The sequence below is a fragment of the Mustela nivalis genome (genome assembly GCF_964662115.1).
Source record: "Mustela nivalis genome assembly, chromosome: 9".
In the NCBI taxonomy this organism is placed as follows: domain Eukaryota; kingdom Metazoa; phylum Chordata; class Mammalia; order Carnivora; family Mustelidae; genus Mustela; species Mustela nivalis.
Window position 1 is genome coordinate 107,465,537 of NC_139028.1, and position 25,207 is coordinate 107,490,743.

The 25,207-nt window shown below is 55.3% G+C and overlaps 1 protein-coding gene across 7 annotated transcripts; it reads right to left on the reverse strand.

The window, feature by feature from the left end:
* On the reverse strand, window positions 1-23,711 carry SLC43A1 (solute carrier family 43 member 1). 7 transcript variants are annotated; one of them, XM_082747622.1, is made up of 16 exons: window positions 23,631-23,711; window positions 23,159-23,412; window positions 21,695-21,861; window positions 14,454-14,631; window positions 14,276-14,331; window positions 14,069-14,145; window positions 11,654-11,746; window positions 9,941-10,074; window positions 8,882-9,060; window positions 7,182-7,328; window positions 7,055-7,090; window positions 6,692-6,830; window positions 3,937-4,078; window positions 3,652-3,725; window positions 1,851-1,974; window positions 1-758 (listed from the first exon to the last, which is right to left on the reverse strand). In XM_082747622.1, the coding sequence occupies exons 3-16, from the start codon at window positions 21,846-21,848 to the stop codon at window positions 612-614; spliced, it is 1,680 nt and encodes a 559-aa protein (XP_082603748.1). In that variant the 5' UTR covers window positions 21,849-21,861; window positions 23,159-23,412; window positions 23,631-23,711; the 3' UTR covers window positions 1-611. The 7 variants fall into 7 exon arrangements, with proteins under 7 accessions (XP_082603748.1, XP_082603751.1, XP_082603747.1 ...); XM_082747625.1 differs by lacking the exon at window positions 11,654-11,746; XM_082747621.1 differs by lacking the exon at window positions 23,631-23,711 and having other exon boundaries at window positions 23,159-23,556.
* Between the last annotated feature and the right edge of the window lie 1,496 nt (window positions 23,712-25,207).

Consider the following 25,207-nt stretch of genomic DNA (forward strand, 5'->3'; position numbering starts at 1 on the left):
CAGTCTCTCACTTCCCTTTTTATTTCTCCTCTAAGACCTGCAAAAAGCAGTACCAGGGAGGGAACCCGCCCTCCGGTCCCTGGAAGGGGCTTATCCCCTAACGCCCCATCCAAGATACAGCGAGCACCTCAGATCCCTTTCCTCTAAGGGGAAGGTTGTTTCACATACACACACACACACACACACACACACACACACACACACACACACACGCTCTGGGCATTGCATAGCTAGAACCCCAGGGGTAGCCTATTTGCCTGTTTGTTGATCCCAAAAGCCCCCAGGAGGCACCAGGAGGCACCAGGAGGCAGGCCCAGAGAAAGGGCAGCCCCACATCCTGGTCTCTGCCATTCTGAGAAGGAAAAAGGCCCAATCCTTCTAGCACAGGGGCTGTCTTCAGTCAATGGAGCATTGCTTTGGGGAAATTTTTTTTAGTTGTTTTTTTTTTTTCCTTTTAGCAAGTTCCTATAAAAATAGAACTTCTCTTGGTATTTATAAATCCACGGCCCAGCTCTGTGCGTATGTTACAGGTAGAAAAGCCACATGAGGCATTCCCTTTGGTTACTCAGGCCTTGGCTTCCTGTCATCCAGGTCCCTTGGCCTCAAGAGGTCTACGCGGTCACCTCAGAGCTGCCAAGCACCTTCTTTGGGCCCTCCCAGTAGGTGGCATACTCCCTCTGGAGCCGGGCACGGTAGTAGAAGAGGTAGGAAGGTAGCAGGAAGCCCAGGAACGAGAAGAGCAGGAGGCCCAGATTCACCTTGAAGGCAAGGAGAGAGAGAGACAAGAGTCAAGTGGGTACCCGTTTTCTCTCATCAGCCTCAAGGACCCTCCTCAGCTTCCAACAGAGAGGAGGAGACAGCCATTTTCACTGCAGGTCCTAGGCCAGAATGATAAACATAGCTACTGCTTACTCTGTCTTCAGTCACCCTTTCCCCAATTCCTCGTCTACTGTTCAACCGCTTCGTAAAGAATCAGAGCATGGTCTGAACTTCGCCTAACACCAGGACCCTCACAAGCTGGCGTCCTCTGGGGAAACACTGGGAGACCCTGGGCTGGTGCCCAATCCAGGGCGCCTTCAGAAATGGGACCTTCTGGGCTGCGGATATTGACGATAGGATCACACTGAGGTTGGTGGGAAGAGGTTTGCTATCGGTTAAAGGAGCTGAGGCATGCGGCTGGGGGACAGAGGGCCCAGGACAGTGGCCCTTGCACGGGCCTCCACACCCCGCGACATGTTGTGTGACTTTGGGCAAATTGCCTTGACTCTCAGTGCCTCGTTAGGGCAAAGATGGTGGAAGCAGAGTACGTGGGGAGCTCAGCACCTCGTGAACACTCCGTAAACCGTGACTGTCCTTTCTTCATTGCTCTGCTGGGAGAAGCGTTATGGGACAGGGGTCCCCACAGGGTAAAAAGAGGACGAGCTTTGCAGAGGCAGACATATGTTCGGTGGAAGTGAAAAGCCCTCCTAACCACACCAAAGGCTGCTGCCCCATCCTGAGGGTGTCTGAGCTGAGAGGGTTTGGAGGAACCCCTTTCCAGAGGTGCTGAGAGAGAGACCATCCATGTCCGGGGTGACACCAGACTGCCTCAGAACTGGGCCACTTCACCTGGCACCTGAAGGAGAGACACTCCTGGGCCCAGGGCAAGAGGCAGGCTGGGGAATCTGTATTTTTCACTCTGTAAGGGGCTGTGATGGGCAGCCAGCTTGGGGACCCCCGATTAGAGACCTTTAGTCGGAGATAGGAGTCAAGGATTCGGCCACACACAAGCCCTCCTCCCAGCCCCCAACTCCTCCAAAGCACCCTGGGAAGGGGCTCCTGCTCCCCCCCATGCCACCCCCAGTTCTCACCCAGAAGGGCTCTCCTTTCAAGGGTCCCACCATGGCCATGAAAAGCGGCTGCAGGAGCAGGGCGAACACAGCACTGATGAGGGACTGCAGACCCGTCAGCGTCCCGAAGTGGTTGGAGGGGAACCTGTCCACGAGAGAGGGGCCAGTCAGGAGGGCGGTGCGGCCCTCTCCCGTCCAGCACCCCCACCCCCGGACGCCGGCATCTGCAAGGCAGGCAGGGCAAAACGGAAGGGCCTCTCTGCCCATGCTCTTTGGACTCTGGCCTCAGAGAGGTGTGTGGAGACTCTGGGGCCACTAAGCTGGCTTCTCCACCTGCTATCTAGGTGATAACAGCAAGGAATCCCTCCTCTCTGGGACCCACTTCTTCCTCCACTAGTAACCGAGCTAGCACTGACCTCACTGGGCTGTTCATTTATTCTTTTGACAAGTATCCACTGAGCTCCTATGGGCCAGGCACTGACCTAAGGTGCAGGCACATTCACCATCAGACCCAACAAAGATTCCCGCCCTTGCAGAGGCGGCTTTCTGGTGGGGCGGGCGGCAGTTGGACAAGGAGCGGGATAAATGCGTAGAGTGTGGGCTGGTGATAAGAGCTAAGGAGAAAAACGGGGCGGAGAAAGCCCGTAGAGGTGTCGGGGGTTTCACTGGATGGCCAGCAGAGGCCTCCCTGACAAGAGGACAGCCGAGGAAGGACCTGGGCAAGATGAGACTACTGTGAGCCTTGCTGATATCTGGAGGGAGAATGTTCCAGAAAGAGGGAAGAGCAAGTGCAGACGCCCCAAGTAGGGAACACACTGGGGGTTACTGCGGCAGGGGGGAGCCACAGTGGCTGCAGCAGAGCAAGCGTGTGGGGAAGGGGAAGGAAGAGAGCAGAAGGGCTCCCAGGCGCTGGACCTTGGAGGGCCTGTTCAGCCATAACAAATTCTCTGGCTTTTTCTCAGATCATGGCAGGAAGCCACAGAGTGACAGGAAAAGATTTATGTCCCAACAGGTGTCTCCAGCCGTGTGTTAAAAATAGACTAAGGGAGGAGAGGGCAGGTGCGGGGAGCCCGCTGGGAGCTGCTGCCCTCAGCCAGGGCAGGGGGGGTGGGGAGAGGGATGAGGAGGGGGTTGCCTTTGGGGTTTGTGGATGGGGAGCCAGCAGGACTGCTGGGGACTGCATGCGGAGGGAGGGAAGGTGCAAGCGCGACGTCAAGGCTCTGGCTGGAGCAGGTGAAGGAGATGGGGCTGCCCTCTGCTGACCCGGGTCAGGGGTCCTGTGCTGTGCCTGTCACTGAGGAAGCACCTGATAGTGGCGAGGACTGTGTCACCGCACACACCAGAGTCACTCGGCAGGGCTGCCAGTGGAAACCAGAAGGGCGAGGGGAAAGGGAACGGGGGGGGGGGGGGGGCTGCCCCAAATGGAGCAGGAGAGTTAGAAGGCAGGCAAGACTGCAGTCTGGAAATTTCTACAGGGCTGATGGGAGGAGAGCGAGCGGACCTAACCAAAGAGTCATCAAACCAAGAATCTCGGCTTCCTCTAAGGCAGGACCTCCTGGCACTGGAGCCAGCTGGCGGTGGGGCAAGCTCCCTTTGATAGCGGTGAGGGGGTGGGGGCCCCCCACCAGAGAAGCTTTGAGAGAGTGGCCCCCCAGACAGCCTCCTAGCTCCCCGCCGGCTGTGAGATGTCAGTCAGCACTCCAGGGAAGCGGTGGAGGGGGGCGAGAAGGGGGGGGGCGTCTGGAGCCCTTTGGACTCTGCTCTGGGATTCTCTGGCTATGGGGGAAAGCTCGGGAAGGCAGCAAAGCGCGGGCTGACTCACACTGCAGCATAGAGGCTGCCACAGGCTGAGTGGTAGAAACCCCGGACCATGGTGTGCAGGACGAAGGTGGCAAACTGAAACCAAAAAGAGGGAGGGGAGAGGTGAAGGGCAGGTGTGGAGGCAGGACGTAGGATGGGTCAGGTGAAGAGGGACCCCGAGCCCCTGACCACCCCGTCCCCAGAAAACAGACCCAGAGGACGAGAACCATGCTTCCTGGAAGGCAGGTGAAACGTCCCTTTGGAGGGGTCCTGGGAGGCAGGGAGCAGGGGGGACAGAAGCGGGTACCTGGACGTGTAAGCTGTTGATGAGGCAGGTGACGCCAAACCCCACCAGCAGGAAGTTGGTCAGGGTGAAGGCGTTGATGGCATTGGTGAGCTTCTGGATCTTGCGGTAGCGGGGCCTGGCGGGCTTGGCGGCAACCCCATCCCTGAGGAGCACAGGAGGTCGCTGGCGGCCGCCCCCACTCCGCAGCAGCTTCCTCCCTCCCTGGTTCTCGGGCTGGCCTCCCTTCCCAACGCTGCCCCAGGCCGTGTCTCCAGCCCCGTGTTTCTCTCCAAGTGTGCCCCCCCCCCGCCCCCTACGACTCCAGGATCACCTGGGGTCTTTCTTTAAAATGCAGATTCCAGGCTCCCACCGCCAGAAGTGCAGGAGCGTGGCCTAGGCATCTGCATTTTGACAAATAGCCCAGGTATGTTTCACGCACACTGAAGTCGGAGACACAAGGCTGGGAAGGAAGGTGGAGAACCGGGAGCGCTCACACCACCTCCCACTGGAGAAAAAGCGTCTCTGCCCATCAGCCTGAACAAAAGTAGATGCTCCTCTGGGGACAGCAGCTTGGCCCCTGACTGCCCAGCAAGCCCTGCTCTGGCACAAGCAAAGGCTCAAAGGACTGCTCCAGACCCAGAGGATGAGAACGTCCCAGCAGGCTGGGATGAGGGCAGGCTGCCCTTCTACCCTACATAGATGGCTCTGCCTTCAGGAGGCTGAGTGACAAGGTGGGGGCACCAATGTTGGGGAGGGAAGCCACTGGATTGTTCCTTAGATGTCTTCCATTCCAGGGCTCCTGGGTGGCTCAGTGGGTTGGGCCTCTGCCTTTGGCTCGGGTCATGATCTCAGGGTCCTGGGATAGAGCCCCGCATCAGGCTCTCTGCTCAGTGGGGAGCCTGCTCCCCCCACCCCCCGCCGCCCCTGCCTGCCTCTCTGCCTACTTGTGATCTCTCTGTCAAATAAATAAATAAAATCTTAAAAAAAAAAAGAAGACGACGAAGAAGAAGTCTTCCATTCCTAACCTCTCAGGACAAACACAAAAAGAACATGCAGTCAGAAAACCTAAGTTCAAGACCCAGCAGTGGTCTCCCGCCAACAAGATGGGTCTCAGTGAGCCCTACCTCCTACTAGCCGTACCCTGTGTCGTCCCCTCCCACACCACACCAGTGACTCTGTGTGACTGACAGATGGAAGTGTGACTGACCATGGAAGCGATGGTGCGTCTCCTGTGAGATTTCACTGTGACGGACACAGAGGCTGCCATCTTGATCTCCCTCCCTTAGACCCCTGGCTCTGGGGAAAGCCAGCTGCCCTGTGGTAAGTAGCCCTATGGAGAGACCCAGGTAGGGAGGAGCCACACCTTCTGCCAACAGCCACATGAGTGTGCTCAGTAATGGATTCCCCCGTTCCCGTCAACACCCCAGATCTCTGTAGCCTCGGCCAACAGCCGAACTGCAGCCTCCTGGGACCCTGCTATGGTCTGAATGGCTGTGTCCCCTTGGAATTCATATGCCAAAAGCCTAATGCCCAACGCGATGGTATTAGGGGGTGGGCCTCTGCGGGGTGATTAGGTCACGAGGGCAGAGCCCTCGTCATGGGATTAGGAGGCCCCACGAAGCTCCCTATTCCTCAGGCCATGAGAGGACACTGGGGCAAGTCTGCCACTCAGAAGAGGGCTCTCACTCAACCACTGGTTCTCTGATCTGAGACTTTCAGCTTCTAGAACTGTGAGAACTAAATTTCTATTGTTTTTAGGCTACCCAAGGTGTGGTGTTTTGTTAGACCAGCCCAAACTGACTCAGACAGACACTGAGACACAACCACCCAACTAAGTCATCCCCAGATTCCTTACTCAGAAACTCTATGAGATAATAAATGTTAGCTGTTTAAAGATGTCCGAGTTCTGGGGTAATTTGTGATATAGCAATCGACATCTGATATACCGACTCTCTCTCTTCCTAGCCACAGAAGGCTTTAGGGTATACCCTTTATAACAGGTTCTAGAACCTGCTACTAGAAGCTGTGTGGTAGGGAAGTTGGGTGGCTCAGTCAGTTAAATGGCAGACTCTTGGTTTCAGCTCAGGTCACCATCTTTGCGTCCTGGGATTGAGTCCCGAGTTGGGCTCCATGCTTGAGTCTGCTTGAGATTCTCTCTCTGTCTTTCCCTCTGCTTGGCGCCCCCCCCCAAATAAATAAATAAAATCCTTTAAAAAATGTTTTATTTATTTATTTGAGAGAGTGTCCACACATGGGCACACAAGTAGGGGGGAAGGGCAGAGGGGTAAGGAGAAGCAGACACCCCACTGAGCAGGGAGCCATGGGGCTTGATCCCAGGTCCCTGAGATCACAATCTGAGCTGAAACCAAGAGTCAGATACTTAACCAACTGGGCCACCCAGGTGCCCCGATAAATAAAATCTTTAAAATAATAAAATAAGTAAAATAAAATAATAAAATAAAAGCTGTGTGATCTTGGGTAAGTTACTTAACCTTTCTGTGTCTCCACGTCCTCACCCGTGAAATGAGGACAACATACCAACCTCAGAGAGCTGTCGCAGGGCTCGACAGGACAGTGCAAGATGCCTCATTCACAGTCAGCACTTGAGATGAGCTACACGCATCACCAAGCCATCAGCTCCCTCCCCCACAGTTTCCTCATCTGTAAAATGGGGAGAGGCTCCTGCTCTCCCAAGGCTCTGGGGAGAATGAAATGAGATGCTGGATGTGAAAGGGCAGAGAAAGCGACAGGCTATGGCCATCCCTGTGCCGGTCACCTGGGGTCTCCAAGGGCAGCGCCCTCACCGGGGGCGTCCACGCAGTCCTTGATACGCCAGTCCATGATGTAGCCGATCAGAGGGCAGGTGAGAAGGCACAACAGCTGCATAGCCCCAAAGATGGAGGAGTAGAACCCCACTGGGCGGGACGGCAAGAAAAGCAGAGTCAGGAGCTTGCACGACAGACGCCGGCAGCCCAGTGGACGCTGTTACCCACTTTGGGTGTAGGAGAGGGGGTGCCAGCCCTGCCTCCCCCTGAGCCCAGGTTTTCGATGCCCCAAATGCCCAGAGCTCTGAGGATGGGTCCAGGCTCCCTGTGGAGAGGGCAGTGGGGGGTGCAGGCCCCAATTTTCATCCCCTTACCTGTCTCTGCTGCCCTTTTTCTCAGGATGTCGGTCTCTGATGGGTGGGGGGAGAAGCCAGAGTGAGAGGAGCTCAGCAGGGTGACCCTCCTGTGCCCCAGCCCCCAGCAGGCTCGGCAGCCTCTCACCATGCTCCTGGCCCCCCGTCACCAGGTACTCCAGCATCTTGTTCATGGCGGCCATGTAGAAGATGACCCGCAACTGGGTCATGCCCATGGTGAGGAGGCTCCACAGGAAAATGGGGGAGCAGAGGCTCTGGCGGAACGGGACGGTCTCTGGGGAGACAGCAGAGGGCGCCCGTGAGCCCCCGGAGCTTCCATTTCCCTCTGATTGTCCCCGCAGATGCAGCTCCAGAGGGGGCTCCGACATGCACTAGTGACTCAGGAGGGAGACTGCTTTCTTCAAAAACGACTGTTGAGACTCACTGCCCTCCAGGTACTTGCCCAGTTTGATAATGATCGCAACAGAAGATTTTCACGTGACCTCTGATATCCTCGCTGGTGTATAATAATAACTCTAGTTGGGGCGCCTGGGTGGCTCAGTGGGTTAAAGCCTCTGCCTTCGGCTCAGGTCATGATCTCAGGGTTCTGGGATCGAGCCCCACATCGGGCTCTCTGCTCAGCAAGGAACCCGCTTCCTCCTCTCTCTCTGCCTGCCTCTCTGCCTACTTGTGATCTGTCTGTCAAATAAATAAATAAAATCTTTAAAAAAATAATAACAACTCTAGCTACTATTTATTAAGCACCTACTATGTGCCACTCCCTCAACACATACCAACCCATTTACTCAAAGCGTACAAAACCCTGTCTTTAGTACCTTCTGCTGCTGAGGAAACGGAGGCCCAGAGCTCAGTGACTGGCTCAGACTCACAGGGCTGGAAGCGGCAGGTCGCCGGCCTCCCTCTGTCACGGGAGGCCAGCAGCGGGGGTGACACACTCACACCTGCACACACACTCCTGTGCCCATAACAGAGCTTCCACATCCGTGGACCATTTATTTTTTTTTATTTTTTTTTTAAGATTTTATTTATTTATTTGATAGACAGAGAACACAGGTAGGCAGAGAGGCAGGCAGAGAGAGGAGGAAGCAGGTTCCCTGCTGAGCAGAAAGCCCGATGCGGGACTTGATCCCAGGATCCTGGGATCACGACCCGAGCCGAAGGCAGAGGCTTTAACCCACTGAGCCACCCAGGCGCCCCTCCATGGACCATTTAATCCTCACGATTAACTTCCCTGGTCAGTGGGTGTTATTACTGCTGGTTTAAGAGATAAGGAAAGCCAGAGCAGGGTTACAGGATCGACCCAAAAGTCATATGGCCTGCAACTGGGGAGCCAGACTCAAACCCCCATCTCTGGACTCCAAGGTCAGTGCACCTTCCTCTAATCTGGGAGGACACCTCAGAAAGTGCCCCAGGCAGGTGGCTGCAGCTCCTCTTCCGGCCAGCAGGGGGAGGCAGCCAGCCAGACGTTGGAGGGCCTAGCCAGACAGTGGCCTGGGGGGGTGAGGGGACAGTACCTGAAGCCAGGGGCTCAATGGGTTGAAGGGAGCCCTGAGGACACCAACTGCCCCACAGGCCGGGAGAGCCTGCCCCCTTCTGGAAGCTTCTCCCTCCCTCCTTCACCCAGGAATCCAGTACCCCTGAGTCTGAACTTCCAGAATTCTCTGAGCTCTGATTGCCCCCATCTGTAAATGGGGAGCATGTTCCACCTACGCCACAGGTGTGGAGAGACCACAAGCAGAGAGAATGAGCGCTTAGGATGAGTGTTCACTAAGCATGAGGACCCACCCTCGTTGTCCCCCAAGACTGGCCTCTTGACCAGACACTCACTCTCAGGAGGGTTCTCCGAGGCACCACGAACATCCTGGGATGAGATGAAGACGTCGGCCCCCTCCTCCAGGCTGGGGGCCTTCTGGCTCAGCCGCTGGCCCACGATGGTCACATGGGTGTAGAAGCGGTCACCTGTCACCTTGTGATCTAAGGCCAACCCGCTGAGCTTGATCTTCTTCCTGCCAACAGCCAGGCCAGGGCGTGTGGGAACCAGCTGCGCAGAGCCCGTCCTTAACAGCCGGCCTCTCACGGTCTGTCCCAGTCGTCCCCAGGGGTGCTGAGCACCCCCTGACCTAGCACTGACGGACAGGCCCACTGTGTCTATCTCTCAGAGCCCGGGGCCAGGGGCCAGCTTGGCACCTTCGTGGTGGGTGGGTAAGTCATTTTCCACTTGGGCTGATGCCATGGAGGCAGAATTAAGAATTCAGACTCCGGAGTCAGAGAGCCTGGTTCCAAGCCTTACCCCAGCCCCCTTCAGTGGTATGACCTTAGGAAAATCACTTTGTTCCCCGAGTCTTCGTTATTAAAGGAGTTAATAACAGAAGCCCCATCATAGGACTGTTGACAATGGTGTGAGAGCTATGCACAGTGCCTGGCCAGAAGCACAGACAGGATAAACATCAGCTTTTGACTGGCACCCCATGTGCTTCCTTGTGGGGAAGCTGAAAGGGGGTGGGGGAAAGTTGGCATTTAGCTTGCCCCATAAAGGGTGGAGTATTTGAGTCTTTGTATCCCCCTGCTGGGACCACATGGCACACAGCACCTTGGCTGGGGTCCCTCTACTCTGATCCCACCCCAAACTCAGAAAGGACACTAACAGTACCAGTCGCCCTGTTTTGACCACCTTTTACGGGCCATGTCTATTCAAACACTTGTGGGTGGGGAGGATCAAGCCCATTGTACAGATGAGAAAGCAGAGGCCATCAGCAAAGGTAGGTCTCTCTGACACCAAAGCTGATTCTGTGCACTGCATCACCACTATGCTCGCCAGTCCCCCCCACCTCTTCCTCCACAGAGAGGGGAGTTCCCCTCCCCACACAGCCCTCCACAGTCACTCACGTGTAGTTGACTTCCTCAGGAGCCGGAAAGGCTTCACCAGGCCAGTTGAGGGCACAGTTCAGAAAAATCAGACAGGCCAGGCCTGACCACGTGAACATGATGACCACAAAGGACACACCAGCATCGTAGATCAGCTGTGGAAGGAGGGGGCAGACTCACCTCTCCCAGCCCAAGGCAGAGCCCAGGACCCAGTGGCCTGAGACAAGGTTTCTTCTACCCCATTCCTTGTGCCTGATTTGCAGATAAGGAAGCTGAGGCCAGAAGTTAAGAGTCAGACGCAGAAGACCCACCATCCTTTTTCACCCAAGTCCCCTAAACAGGTGTGAAACAATTCCCACACGGAGCTGAAATTGCTGGCCACAAGCATGGAAGGGCTTTGGAATCTCAATTACTATCTTAAAAAGGCACCCAAGTGTACCTATGAGTCGATGCACGTATTGGCTTTCACACAAAAATGCCATTTCATTTTATGTACAAAAGAGAAAAATTAATGTTCTAGGTTACCCCAGGCCTAACTGTGTTTATCTTGCCCCTTCCTGGCATGGTCCCTGAGGGAAAGACAAACCGAATCTGAGAAGCCTTATCTCTCCTTTCACAGGTGCTCCCAGGTACGACAACTATGTGTGTGGGGTGTGTGTATGTGTGTGTGTGTGTGTGCACACGGGCAAAGGCTCTGTGCAAGGCCTCCTCACATCAGGACAAGCAGGTTCTGAATTGATTGGGATTCTGTGCCAACGGGGAAGCCAGGTACACAGAGATGGTGTCCCTCCCCCTATCCTCCATGCCTGGGATGATGGACATCTGCCACCCCCTCAGGCTCCTGCTCAGAGCTCCAGTGCTGTCTGGAAATGTCTCTGCTCCTCCTCAGCCTGGGGCCTGGAGGCTCTTTCTTCCCTGGGGACAGGACAGAGCTTCAAAGAGAAGGGAGAACCTGCCACCCTCCACGTCTGGTGCTACCTGAATGACTGACGGCTGCCCCCACCACTCCACTCTCAAACTCCTTCCGGGATGCCAAGCAAGTGCCTTCTAAAATAACACACGTGACTGCCCCAGGCAGAATCTGGAGGGTACGCGATGGCCCAGGTGAAACCACTCCTTGATATCAGAGGAAGAAATGAGGCCCCAAGCTTTCCCCCAAGCTAGAACGCAGGACTTCTGGTTCTAGTTCCACCAAGTAGACCTGTCCAGGCTCCAGCTCCATGTGGACGACATTCATGACCCCGGACCCAAGGCAACCAGTCCCTCCAGGGCAGGAGAGGGAGACATGGTTGGAAAGGCTGGTTGAGGCCAGGGAGGTGAAGAGCATTGAATGCCTTTGTGAAGGGGTTGGACTTGAGTCTGTCAGCGAAGCAGGGCAAGTGTGCGAGCCAGGCCTCCAACTAAGATCATTCTAGAAGTCATGTGAATGACAGACCAGAGAGGGGGATAGTCAAAGGCAGGGAGACCAGCTAGAAAGGCTTGAGCTAGCCTAGGAGAGAGGATGGAGGCTAGGCCCGGGGTGGTGGTAAAGGAAAGGAGGCAAAGCAGGGAGGCCAGACCTGTGGGTCAGCGGCAGCGCCTTGTCCCCAGGTGGTGGGGACTGACCTCCAGCCAGCAAGAACAGGATCCTCAGACATGCCAGCCACTACTCACCCAGTCCCACCCAGTTTTTGTGTCGAGGCAGAAAGAAAACCCAAGTGACCTCATTGCCCCCACGCCAAACAGTTCCAATACCTTGATTCCCGGGAAAGTGATGGCAGAAGAGGCGTAGGAGCCAATCATGAGGGCCATGAACGTGGACCGCAGGTTCCCAAACATGTTGGGCAGCTGAGGGAGGGAAGCAGCACTGGTGAGCTAGGGGACCCTGACAGCCACCCAGGGGGCCCTGTGCCCAGCCCCATGGGGTAAAACCTGAATGCAACCAGCCCTGCAGCCCTCAGCGTGAGCTCCAGGAAAACTAGCTCTGGGAGATGCAACAGAAAAGTCTGAAGGCAAAATTTGATTGGAAACTAGCTAGCACCCTCCCAATGCACTTTAGCATGTGAAATGTTCCCAGACATGCACTCAAAGAAAAAAAAAATTGTCAATTTTGCTTAACCCCCAGGTTCTCCAAGTTTATGGAACCCTTCTATTGGGCAATGCCTCTTAATAACCCATGCAGTGGCTGTTTAAGAAAAACTGATCAAGTGCAACCCATTTGAAAGATGAGAAAACTGAGGCCCAGAGAGGGTGAGAAATGTACTCAAGTTCACAGAGCTCTTTAATGACTTTCTCCCTGTGCTGGTGATCCTTGCTGTCTCCCAGGCCCCAAGGCTGGACCATGGCCGGCTCTGGAATTAACCCTCCAGGGGACGCCAAAGGCCCCAATCTGCTGAGCCAGGACAAGTCATGGGAGGTGCCAGGGAGGTAAGGGTGGAACTAAAGGTAGGGTAGGGGCAGGCCAGGTCTCCAGGAGAGGTGGCTCTGACGTGCAGAGCAGGCCCAGAATTCCCACCAGGAGAGAACTGATCATATGTTCTGCTCACTGGCCTGAGCAGGCCCTCTGGGGAGGAGAAAGCAAAGTCACTCCGCCCTTTGTGTACACCCCTCCCCTGGCCCCCCCATCCCCCCCAGGCCAACAGATTCCCACAGCTGGGACCGGAGTGAAATGCCATATGGAAATGCAACCCTCTCCACAGAGAGGATAACCCAGGCCAGGAAGGGGACCTGCAATACCTTGGGGAAGGAAGATGGCAAACACGGAGAACGGAGTCCTCCGCCACCTTCCAAGTGGCTATGAAAACGGGATGGGACCAGGCTGACCCTCACTGGGGCAGAGGTTTCCCTGACACCTGGTATCTGCGAGGCACCCCGCCAAGGACGCGGGATAAAGTGCCAGGGCCAGAGCGCGGCTAGACCCTTGGCGCCCCCGCCCCAGGGTCCCCGGGCGCTGCCTCCGCCCAGCAAGGCGCGCCGGGGGCAGGGCGCGAGGCTGACCGGGCTAACCCGGGCCGAGGGGCTGGGCAGCACTGGACGTCCCGGCTCGGCTTGGCAGGCTAGGGCAGAGGCTCGGGGCGGGGCGGGCGCCGGGCCCTGCCATTGGCTGGAGATTACAGCGGCGGGGCAGGGGAGGAGCGGCGGGCGGAGGGCGGCGGGGGGTACGGGGCGGCGGGCAGCGTTCCCTAGGCGGGCGAGGGCAGGGTCTGAGGTTGGGCACCGCGCAGGGCACGGCAGGGCAAGGGAGGGAAAGGATTCAGGGCCCGAGCCAAGCTGCACAGCGTGGAGAAGGGGCTGCGCAGAGGGGCGGGGAGGAAGGATCGCTTCCTCCGAGAGTTGTGAAATGTCCCAGGCTGGAATTAAAGGCGGCTGCTGGGTGAGGTGAAATTCAGCCAAAAACACCCAGTTTGGCGGTCAGGATGGGTCAGGGATAAACAGCCTGTAGCTGGCCCAGCCAGGAACCCCTCCCCCACCTCACACTCACAAGCCTTTAACCCTTACACTCGCTCACATCCATAAACAGACGCCCTCAGGGCAACAAGCACAGCAAACACATATATAAGAGAGCGAATCATGCAAAGAAGCTGTTTCTGTAGGTCCAGCACGGTCAAGCGGCGGTAATTTCACCCGGTTTAACCTCGTACACTCACGAATACCTTCCCCGACACATGCCCTTCCCCATCTAGGGCATCACACAAGACACAACGCGGCAAACACACATCCCAGCTGCTCCTTCCCTGTCACTAGCTATCACAACACCCAGTTTTATTTTCTTTCCAGCACTTATGACTACTGACATCATTTGTAAGTTTACTTGTTGGGGGGGGGCATTGCCTGTTCACTCAGCACCCCCCAAACAGAAGTTCCAGTAAGGCGAAGAAGTTGGCAGTCCTGTTTGCACTGTGGCCCCAGTGCCTAGAACGGAGGCGGCAGACATCGCCTGCTTGGGACACACGCACGGCCCAACACCCACACTCACACACCGTCGAGTCCCCATGTGCACAGCCTCACACCCACCCTTAGCGGCCGCCTACGCGGTTCCACACACACACAAGCACTGGCTCTGCAGCCACCGGCCCCTCCCTCACCCCTCCCCATTCCTCACCTCTAGCCCCAGTCCCCCCCCCCCAACTCCTGGATACCCTGCTGCCAAGTGGGGCCCGTCACACTCACCGTGAGTGAAGAGAACGTTAGGCAGATGCCACCAAAGCCATTCAGGGACAGCGCCAGGAATATCAGCGGAGACAGAACTGGGAAGGGGAGAGGGCTGGGTGAGGGCATTTGGGGAGCTGTCGGAGGCCAAGGGAGGAGCTGGGAGCAGATGATCCACCCACATACCACCCATTACCTTGTGGTCACCCGAGAGGCCGAACAGCTCACCTCTGGTGTCCTGAGAGGCCACGGCCATGAGGGCGCAGGACGCAGCGAAGCTGGCACTGTGGAGACCCAGGGAAGGGGGAGGAGTTGCCCATGAACACGCTGAGCCTCCCCCACCCCCCAACACTGCCCCTGAGCGGCAGCCCCTGCCTTCAGTCCCCCACCTGCCGACCAGCCTCACCTGCCCACCAGCCGCGTGGGCCGGGGGCCGAAGCGGTCCATGAGGATCCCCAGCGGCAGGGTGGTGGCGCTCAGCACGAAGGAGCCAATGGTGAAGCCCAGGTTGAGCATCTTTTCCTGGCCGTCACAGCTCAGCCACTTGCGCCGCTCGCCCTGAGTGACGTTGGTGGTGTTCTCGGCTGAGGAGGCAAGGGAGGGCTCAGCACGCGGCAGCGGGAACACCCAGGCGCAGGAGAGAAGGGCCTGGGGTCGGGGCTCCGGAGCTGATGACTTCCTGCCAACCTGGTGACTTTGAGGGTGGCCCAGAGTCCTATCTACTCGGGTGAGGACTCGCCCTCAAGGTGACCTGCCAACTTGGAGTCGTGAGGAGTTAAGAAAAAGGTTAACAATGGGGGAAGGAGGGCGATTTGCTTCACTCGGGGCTCACGGAGTCACAAGGTGGCTGTTCCCATGCCCCGTTTGTTGCCTCAGTGTCACTGCCAAAGGCACACTCAGGGGGCCCCTGGAGGGCAGACCAACCAGGGTCTGAATTCCCACCGCCATCCCTATGAGCTGGGCAACCTTGAACAAGGAACTTCCTCTCCCTGGGCCACGGAGGAAACAGAGGGAGCCTAACGCACAGGTTCCTTAGGAGGTTCAGCTGGGGAAGGTGAGCTTGACACAGGGCCTGGCCCAGAGAAGGTTCTCCTGAAACAGCTGATGAAGGGGTATGTGGGGGCCGGCCCTCCTGGGGGGTCATGATGGGGTCAGCCTCTTCTCTAGGTGCTGGGGATCCCACAGTGAATACAAACAGAAGCTCCCCGCTCTCATGGGGCTTATATTAGATACAAAACAAGTCCACAAATGGACCCTGATTTAAAGAGTGGCAGGTGCTGTTGGGTGCCCGGCTGACTGAGTCAGCAGAGCATGCGACTTGATCTCAGGGCTGTGAGTTCAAACCCCACGCTGGGCGTAGGGTTTACATTTAAAAAAAAAAGAAAAAGAAAAAGGAAAGAGGAAAGAAAGAAAGAAAGAAAGAAAGAAAGATAGATAGATAAAGAGTGGTGGGTACCATGAAGAGAACAAAACAGGAGACCATGATGATGCCTGAATGCTGAGAGGGGAAGCACCTGCCCCGGGTGGGGACGGTGACTCCCAACTTCAGACATCCGAAGGGCGTGCGGGTGGCAGAGGGGTGAGGCGACCCGTGTGTTGACATGAGGAAGAACAGGACGAAGACGTTTCAGATCCTGAGTGCCGGTCAACCAGGAGAGGAGGCACCTCGGGCCGCGGGGAGCTGGCCACAGTACTAGTGCCCGGACGCTAGGGGAGACTGCTCAGGCCCATGGGAGAAGCAGTGGGGGTGTTCAGACCACACGGCCTTTGGGGTTCAGGTAAGCCCCATAATTTCGTGATGGTCACGATCACTGTTCATGTCTCCACCAGGTTCGTCTGCTCTGCTTTATTCAGTCTCCGTGCACTTCAGGAACTTCTATTGTATGCCAGGTACCGTATTGGGGCAATGGGTAAAGCAGCAAAAAATGCAAAGATCATTCAGGCGAGAGGCTGCAAACAGGCAACCAGCAGTGGCCCCCACGCCTGTTTGGCTTGGCTTGCAAACTGTAACAGGATGCAGTTTAAAATCGGGAGCTATCCCTGGAAAATCTGGCTTCTCTTTAAGAAGCGAGAAGATCGGGGCACCTGCATGGCTCAGTGGGTTAAGCGGCTGCCTTCTGCTCAGGTCATGACCCCAGGATCCTGGGATCGAGCCCACCATCGCTCTCCCTCCCTGCCTCTTTCTCTGCTCAGGCTCTCTCGCGTGCTCTCTCTCTCTCAAATAAATAAAATCAAGAAAGAAAGAAAGAAAGGAAGGAAGGAAGGAAGGAAGGAAGGAAGGACCGACCGAATGAACGGAGGAAGGAAGGAAGGATGGATCGAGCCAGAAGATCCGGCACTTGCTGAGCGGCGGTCACCCCTTCTCGCCACCGCTTGCCCTCTCCAGGCCACCCAAGTCCTCACCTCTCCAGTAGCTCGCAGACATTCGCCATGTTGCACCTGCCGTATTTTATTATTATTAAATTCTGATTATTGATTAGTTATTACAACCTGCCTGACCCCTGCTGGTGTCCGAGTGTGCATCTGCTGAATCAGACTCCGGCCCCACTCCTCGGTCTTTCACCATCAGACGGCACCTTCCCTTTGTGCTAAGCTCTTTCATACAGTATCTCATCTGATCCTCACGACCTCCCTGCAACTCCCAGCCACGCTGCTTCCTACAGGCAGGCTTCCATTCGGAGTCAAGACATTCTCCAAGGTCAGCACTCTTCCATCCCCAACAGGACCCCCAGTCCTGTAGGCAGCAGCTCCAGGTGCTTCCCAAGCCCGTCCTGGTGCAGGCAAGAGGAGGTGTTCCCCAGTCGTGGAGCGTGCCAGCCCCGTGGACAGCTACTAATCAAGGTCAGTTAGTGCATTGCTCTATCTGGTCTCTCGATCAGCCTCTCGTGAGCCTGACTGATAACTAACGTGAGCCAGCTCCTGAGGTCTGATCACTCTGGTAGCTGGATACAGCTGGACTTCTTGGATAAAGCCAGCCCAAGCTGCCAAGACTCCTTGGAACTCTATTCATGTTGATTATAACAGAAGAGGTCATCAAAATCTAACGGCCCCCCAGGGGGCGGGGGCACCTGGGTGGCTCAGTGTGTTAAGCCGCTGCCTTCGGCTCAGGTCATGATCTCAGGGTCCTGGGATCGAGTCCCGCATCAGGCTCTCTGCTCAGCAGGGAGCCTGCTTCCCTTCCTCTATCTCTGCCTGCCTCTCTGCCTACTTGTGATCTCTCTCTGTCAAATAAATAAATAAAATCTTAAAAAAAAAAAATCTAATGGCCCCAGCTGTACAGGCAAGTAAAGTGAGGCATAGGATGGGACAGGGAAAATGTATAGAGTTAGTGGTAGAGCTGAGGTCTTAGAAAAAAATGTGTTTCCCAAACTGTGGTATGCATAGCACGCCCGGATCCATCCGTCCACTGACAGTCACGTTCACTCAAACACCTGCAGGACTGGGCTCCAGCTTGCTGTCTCGTCTATGGTGGGACTGCTCCAGGAGGTTGGAGATATCTACACTATTCCCATGAGGACCAGGAGACAGGTCGTGGAGTCAGAGCGCGGGCTGAATCCTCACTCTGCTACTTAAGAGCTGTGTGACCTCAAGCAAGTTACTTAGCCTCTCTGAGCTTCAGCTTTCTCTTCTACATAATAAGACTAATAGACCACATAATAGGACTAAAGACCTAACTAGCAAATACTAAAGGCCTGATGAACTTTAGGTATCACTTTATTGTTCTGGCATGTTTTGCTGGCTATACAGTAGTATGTGTTAAATTGAATTGTCCTTGCCTGAATTCTGAGTAACAGAACCCTCTTCAACTGTGACACCCTTAGAGGTGGTTCAGCCACTCACCCCAGGGCAAACCTCAAGGGGGAGCAGGAAACACTGAGAAGACAGAGGGTGTAGCCAGGGACCCCAAGGCCAACACTGGTGAACACCTGGATCATGAACCCCACATCTGTTAACTGACATCATTCGGTCCTCATGTCATTGCTCTGTGGCAAGAAGGGTGAGGCACATCCACCCTGTTTTACAGACTTAGAAGCAGAGATGCAGAGAGAATGACAGGCACATGGCGAATGACGGCAGAGCTGGGTCCAGCACGTAACAACGACCCCCCACACGGAGTCCACACGCTTGCTCTCGTTTCATTTTCACAGCAGTCCCATGGGGTAGGGATGATCGGTCCCATTTTACATATGGGGTAACTGAGATATTCAGAAAGCTAAGTAAACACCTAATATAAGCCAAGAGACACATAGCGTTGGAAGCCTGGCTCTTTCCACACACGGTGGGGACCCACATTCCTGGTCTGATTCTGTGTTCTTGTGTATGTGGCTTCAGGAAGCAGAAAACAGGGGTGCCAGTCGGACGTCTGCCTTTAGCTCAGGTCCTGATCCCGGGGTCCTGGGATCCGGGCTCCCTGCTCCGTTGGGGAGTCTGCTTCTCCCTTTGCCTCTGCCCCTCCCCCAACTCATGCTCTCTTGTTCTTGTGCTCACTCTGCTCTCAAATAAATGAATAAAATATTTTTTGAATGTTTAAAAGAAGCAGAAAATAAACACTTTTGATAGGGCAGCATGACTGAAGGGACAGTACCCCCAATCAGCCTGACAGCTCAAGGATTTAGGCTAAGTCACTTGAGGGAAGGAGAGCCAGGGGAAGAGAGACGTGCTGTGCCTTGCTTTCCAAGAGTGGACAAATAAGTTCTGAGAAAGAAGGAGGGTTCGGTCTGGTCACCTCTAGTGATCCCAGACAACCAGGCTCAGGCACACACTCACTTCTGGACAGCTCAAAACACCAGATGAAATTACCCCCACATGGACCCAAGATCTAAATGTAAGAGCTGTAACTATAAAAACTCTTAGAAGAAAACACAGGCATAAATCTTTATGACCGTAGGTTAGGCGAGGATTGCTTAAACATGACACCAGAACACAAATGGCAAAGAAAAGGCTGGACTGGACTTCATCAATATTTAAAAACTTTTGTGCTCCCAAAAGAATGTGAGAAAACCATCCACGGGGAGTAAAATTTTACAAATCGCAGATCTCATAAGGGACTTGTATCTAGAATATAAAGAACTCTTACAATTCAATGATTTAAAAAAAAAAAAAAAAAAGAGGGGGGTGCCTGGGTGGCTTAGTGGGTTAAGCCTCTGCTGTAGGCTCAGGTCATGATCTTAGGGTCCATCGAGACCTGCCTAGGGGGTCTCTGCTCAGTGGGGAGCCTACTTCCCCTTCTCTCTCTGCCTGCCTCTCTGCCTACTTGTGATCTCTCTCTCTGTCAAATAATTATATTAAAAAAAAGCAAATAACCCAACTTAAAAATGTCCAAAGGATCTGAACAGACATTTCTCCAAAGAAGATATACCAAGGGCCAAGAAACACATGAAAAGGGGCACCTGGGTGGCTCAGTGGGTTAAAGCCTCTGCCTTCAGCTCAGGTCAGGATCCCAGGATCGTGGGATCGAGCCCCGCATGGGGCTCTTTGCTCGGTGGGGAGCCTGCTTCCCTTCCTCTCTCTGCCTGCTTGTGATCTCTCTCTGTCTAATAAATAAATAAAGAAAATCTAAAGAAAAAAAAGGAAACACATTGAAAAGTTGTTCACCATCATTAGCCATTAGGGAATTGGACATCAAAACCATAAGAAGATAATATTTGTATCTACTAGACTGGCTATAATAAAAAAAAAACAAGCAATCATCAGTGAGGGCGAGGATGTGGAGAAACTGGAACCCTTCACACCGTCACTGGGAACGGAAAATGGTGCAGCCACTGCAGAAAACTGTCTGGCATTTTCTCAAAATGTTCAACATACAGTTACTACCTGACCTAGCAATTCTACTCCTTTCCTAAGAGGAAGCAACACCTATGCCCACATGGAAATTTGTACCTAAGTGTTTACAGGAGCATTCATAATGGCCAAAAAGTGGAAACAAATGCATATCAGCTCATGAGTACGTAAATAAAATGTGGTTGATCCATACGGTGGAGAAGAAACAGAGTCCTGACACCTGACAACACAGATCAACCCTGAAAAGCATCATGCTAGGTGAAAAAAAGTGAGTCACAAAAGACTACATATTATAAGATGCCATTTATATGAAATAGGCAAACAGTTCCTATCATTGAGGGGTAAAATCAGGCTACTACAGAGTGCTAGACAAGAGAGGGCTGCCCAAAGCCACGCATCGCTGGGAAAGCCAAATGCTTCAACAGAAAAGTTGAAAAGAAGATTTGGGGGCGGGGGGAGGCTGTGTTCTGGTAGCTTGAAGCCCTTGGGTGGAGTAAGGGGGAGGTTTACTAAATGGTAACAAGTGCTTTAAAAAAAAAATCTATTTTTGTCCAAGGTAAACTAAGGCACTCCTAATGGGTACATGATTGCTTTCTGGGGTAAAGAAAATGTCCTACAATTGATTATGGTGATGGTTGCATAACTTACTAAATTGTATACTTTAGCGGCACCTGCCTAGCTCAGTGGGTTAAGCAGCTGCGTTTGTTCTAGGTCATAATCCCAGGGTCCTGGGATGGAGTCCCATGTTGGGGCTCCTGCTCAGCAGGGAGTCTGCTTCTCCTTCTCCCTCTGCTCCTGCTGTTGTGCTTTCTCTCTCAAATAGATAGAATATTTTTTTTTAAACTGTATACTTTCAATGAGTGAATTGGAAGGTATATGACTTAGATCTTAATAAAGCTTTCACATGTGTTTTTAAAAAGCACAGGTGGATTAAAAAAAAAAAAAGCACAGGCTGAGGGATGGGCAGCAAAAGGGAAGCAGGAGTTTGGGGGTGATGGAAATATTCTAAATACTGATTGTGGTGGGTGACGGTCCCTGAGGCACACATTTGTCAAGTCTCATCAAAGTGTGTGCTGTAGACTAATCTTTGATAAAGGTGATTCCAAAAAAACCTAAACCAAAACGCCCAAACCAAGCAGGCGGAGTGAGGCAGGAAGGAGCTACAGGATGGGCAGTGGCAAGCATCAAGAGCACGAGGTGACAAAGAGCAGGTCGCCCGCCAGTCTCCAGGGTAAACAACTCAGAGGGGACCTGGTCTCCTCCCCTCCACTCAGGAGCCTTAGAATTCCTACTTCCTCATTAGGGGCCGCTCACAGGAAGCCAAAGGAACTGAAATGGAAAACAGGGTCCCTCCACAATGCCTGGCTTATTAACCTTGTACAGATGACTGATTTGAATATCTGGGGGCTCAAAGTCCTAGAAGAGGAAGGACACAGACCAGTCACGTTCAAGTGCACTTTGTAGGGGCTCCTTTGTCTTGTATAGCCTTCCAGGAGCTCTGGTTTAAAAAAACAAAAACAAAAACAAAAATCCCCCCCCCCCCCCAGCTGGGTGCGGCAGCTCTCCTTCTAGGGGTTTCCATCTTACTCTAGCCAGACTTGAGGTGCCAAAGACTTAGGACTCCAGTGGTCAGTCCTAGGGTCTGAATATCCAGCAGGACACCTGGCATTCGGGAAAAGACTCCATTAGATAAAGGAGGTAGGGTGAGCAGATCGCCACCCACTCTCTAGGGGAAGTGTGAAGAGGTCAAGAAGTGCGTCAGCCCAGTGCTCCCTCTTTGGCAGCCCTGCTTTCTGTCCCCTTGGCCACCTGTCCTTTTTCAGCTTCCACTTTGCCCGGCTGCTGTCCCTCCCCCAGCGGGCATACCTGTGCACATGATGGAATAGAAGCCCTCCTCCTTGAGCATGATCAGCAGGGAGCCCCAGCCCAGGAGCACAGCGGAGAAGAAGAGGTTCTCCAGCACCGCGGTGCAGGCCATCCACCAGCGCCTCCTGTACGCCTGCTGTAGCGTGGGGGCCATGCCGGCCGCGAGCCTGCACAGGAACACAGCGCTGAGCTGGGGGAACCCCCAGAGGCCCCCGGGAAGGGTCTCGCATCCTGGAGCCTCCCGAGACCCCCTCGAGCCAGCCCGGGAAGGCCCCAGGGCCCCCGGCTTCCCGGCGGGTGCCGCCAACCTGGCTCTGTGCGCACTGGCAGTGCCAGGGGTTCACGCGGCGCCGGGCTCCCGCCTGGCCACTATCGGAAACAAGGCAGGTCCTGTGCGAGCGCAGCCGATTCCTGGCGCGCTGCCGGGCTCTTTCACCCTGGCCAGAAGCGCGGAGCCCGGCTCCCCGGGCCCAAACCCGCACTCCCGCAAGTCCCCAAAGGTCAGCAAGGGGCAGAGCGCGCTCTGAAGAGCCACCGCTGGCCAGAATCCGGCGGCCTGCGCCAGGAAGGACCCCCCAGAAGCAAGCAGGAGGAGGAAGGGGAAGTCTGGGGCTCGCCTAAGACACCCCCCCCCCTTCCTGCTGCTCGGCTTAAGACCACTCCTCTGCTCCGGGGCCGGACCCCCGCCAGCCCTCCTCCCTCCCCTTTTCCGCACCGGGCGACCCGCGTCCCTGCAGTCTCTCGATCCTGGCCAACAGCTGCCACGTGGATGGGGACCTAGGGCGAGTCGGGGCGCCCCTCACTCACTCGGCGGGGCGCGGGCCACCACGAGGCGCGCATCGGCGCCAGCCAGAGCTCTCGGGCCGGGGAAGGGGGCTCGAGCTCCGGCAGGAAGTCCCGAGGCCGCTGACTTTATAAGGGCAGTGGTGGCGGATGGGCCAGCAGGCCGGCGGCGGGCGGGTGTGTTTACCAGAGGGAGGGAAGGCTCCCGAGCTCCCCCCGCCGCGGCCGCAGCCACCACCGTGGGAGGAGACGGGACACGGGCGGCGCGGGGGCGGGGAGCGGCAGGGGGAGACGGATACTGCTGAGAGGAGAGGGACGGGGAAGGGCAAGGGGGGAGAGCACGAGGGAGGGGCGGAGGACACCAGCTGCGGCCGCCGGGGCCTCAGTACCCTCATCTGTGCAATGGGGCTCTGGGTTCCCGCGCGCCCGTTCAAACTACGAGACTATTGCTCCAAACTGAGGAAGTGCCGCCGAGCGGGCGGAGAGGAAGAGGGGAGTCGGAGGGGCGGGAGGGAAGGGGAAGGAGGGGCACGCTGGGAGAGACGTCGACAGTGCGCCGCGGGACCCACGGGTTCCGGGAGCAAGTTTTCTTTGTGGAGCCTGCGAGTGTCGGTGAGAGCGGCCCGGGGGGCTTTCAGCGAACCCGCAGCTAGGGACCCCCTCCCCACGCCCGCTGCTCACCTCTGGTCTGGGGGCAAACGCGCCTCTGGCCGCCGCGGACGCGACGCCTTGGGGAGCGCAGCGCCTTCGGGGCGCGTTCACACTCGGTGTCCGCTGTCCCGCGGGCCCAGCTCCGAACCGCCCGGGTGCTCGGACTTGTCTGCGCTCCGGAGCAGGGCCGCCTCGGAGACTCAGCGCCGCAGTCTGGTGTTCTTGCCTCCTCTGTTCCCTCGGATGAAATCGGGGGGCTGGGAACTCGCCGGGCACCCGGGATCCTTAAGGTGGGGCATAGACCAAGTGGATCCACTGAGTTAAGCGTGGTATTTACACTCGTCCCGGGCTGCGCCCCGAGGTAGGGGCGGGGGCTCCCTTTTCTTCCCCTCCCCCTAGGTCGAGTTTCACGCGCACGTGACTCGCCTCCGGTCCCCAGATACTCTCCCCCCGGCACACGCCCCAGCACCTAATATTTCCACCCTCACCCGGACTCCCTCACCCCAATCCTCTCCCCCGGGTCCCCCAGAAGAATTGGGCAGCGCCCTCCGTATCCTTGATCAAAACAGAGAACGACTTAGCTGGAGCAGACTGGCCGCGATGCAAGGGCGGGCTTGGGTGGGGTTTTGAACTGTGCAGTTGGGAGTAGTGTTTTCCAAGAAGCAGAATGACACGGGTTTCCTAGGGGATAGTCAGCTGGAGGTCTACATCTGGACTTTAAAAGTGCCTGACCTGGGATACCTCAGGCAAGCTGCTTAAACTCTCTGAGCCTGGGTTTCCTCCTCTGTAAATTCAGGTAACAGTACCTAATTATGGAGGCTGGAGGTGAAGGATGGAATTGGGGCTTGTGGTGCAGGGCAAATGCTGAGCGGGCGGTGCTCAGTAACACATTGCGGGTTCATTGTTGTTACTGCTATGGCTAATTTTATTATTATTTCCAAAGCCGTGGCGATGGGATGCTTCCAGACACTTCTGGACCCCTCCCTGAGCCTCAGGTTCCTCGACGATAAGATAGAGGGGAAGTGTGGGTTAATGAGATGAGGCAAAAGCCAGTCAATACAGATGTGAGCTTAACAGAGGGTGTTAAGAGTTGAGTGGTGATACCCACAAAGCTCTGTGGCAGTGTGAGCAACCACCAGCACGACCTCAGACAAGAGAGGATCCCTGAACAGTTAAGTCACCAAGCCAAGAGAGGAATTCACATTGGCTGAGTGGCTACTGAACGCTGGGCACTTGCCAAGCAAAAACTATTAAATCCTCAAAACATCATGGGCTCATCTCCACAGCTTTTCACAAGGAGGGAAGGCTAGCCAGCTGCTGGAACGTGGTGGGTGGAGGCAGGATGCAAAGTCAGATCTGGCTTTTAAGTGTGGCCCGCTCCATTCCTCCCGGCCAGGAGAAAGAACACGAGCAAAGGCTCAGCGGGGACAAAGGCACAAGGAGTTTTCTCTGGCAAGAGCACGGAGTCAGGCTCTGATGGTTTCACCTCTTAAAATTCATTACCTGCTCCCAGAAGTTCCAGATCAAGGTCAAACTCCTTAGCTTAACACAAGGTGCCCTCGAATAAGGGTTTTAACCCAAAACAGTCATGGATCCCCTTGAGAACACCATAGGCAATGTTATGAGTCCACTCCCTGTGAAAATGCGTTTGTGACCATGAGCTCACATACATACATCTTCATATTCAAATTTCAGGGTTTTGTGGGACCCCTCCCTGAGATGGGCTTTAGGGGTCCATGGGCCTTTATGGCTTTAATGCTTGCCCTTCTTCATCCCCAACACATTTCCACATTGTCCCCTCGTGGACCGTCGGCTCCATGGGGGCGAGGGCCTGGTCTGTCTGCTGTGTTCCCTGCTGTATCCCCAGCACCTATAAGAGCCCCTGGCAGCTAAGAGGCCCTCAGCAAGCACCTGTGGAACGAAGTGTAAACCAGCCGGGTTCGTCGTATCTCCTTGCTTTTGCGCCTGCTCCTCCTTCTTGTGGGCATGACAGATTCCCCTCTTCATTTTTTTTTTTTTTTAAGATTTATTTATCTGACAGAGAGAGGAGAGAGGGAACATAAGTGGACGGAGTGAGAG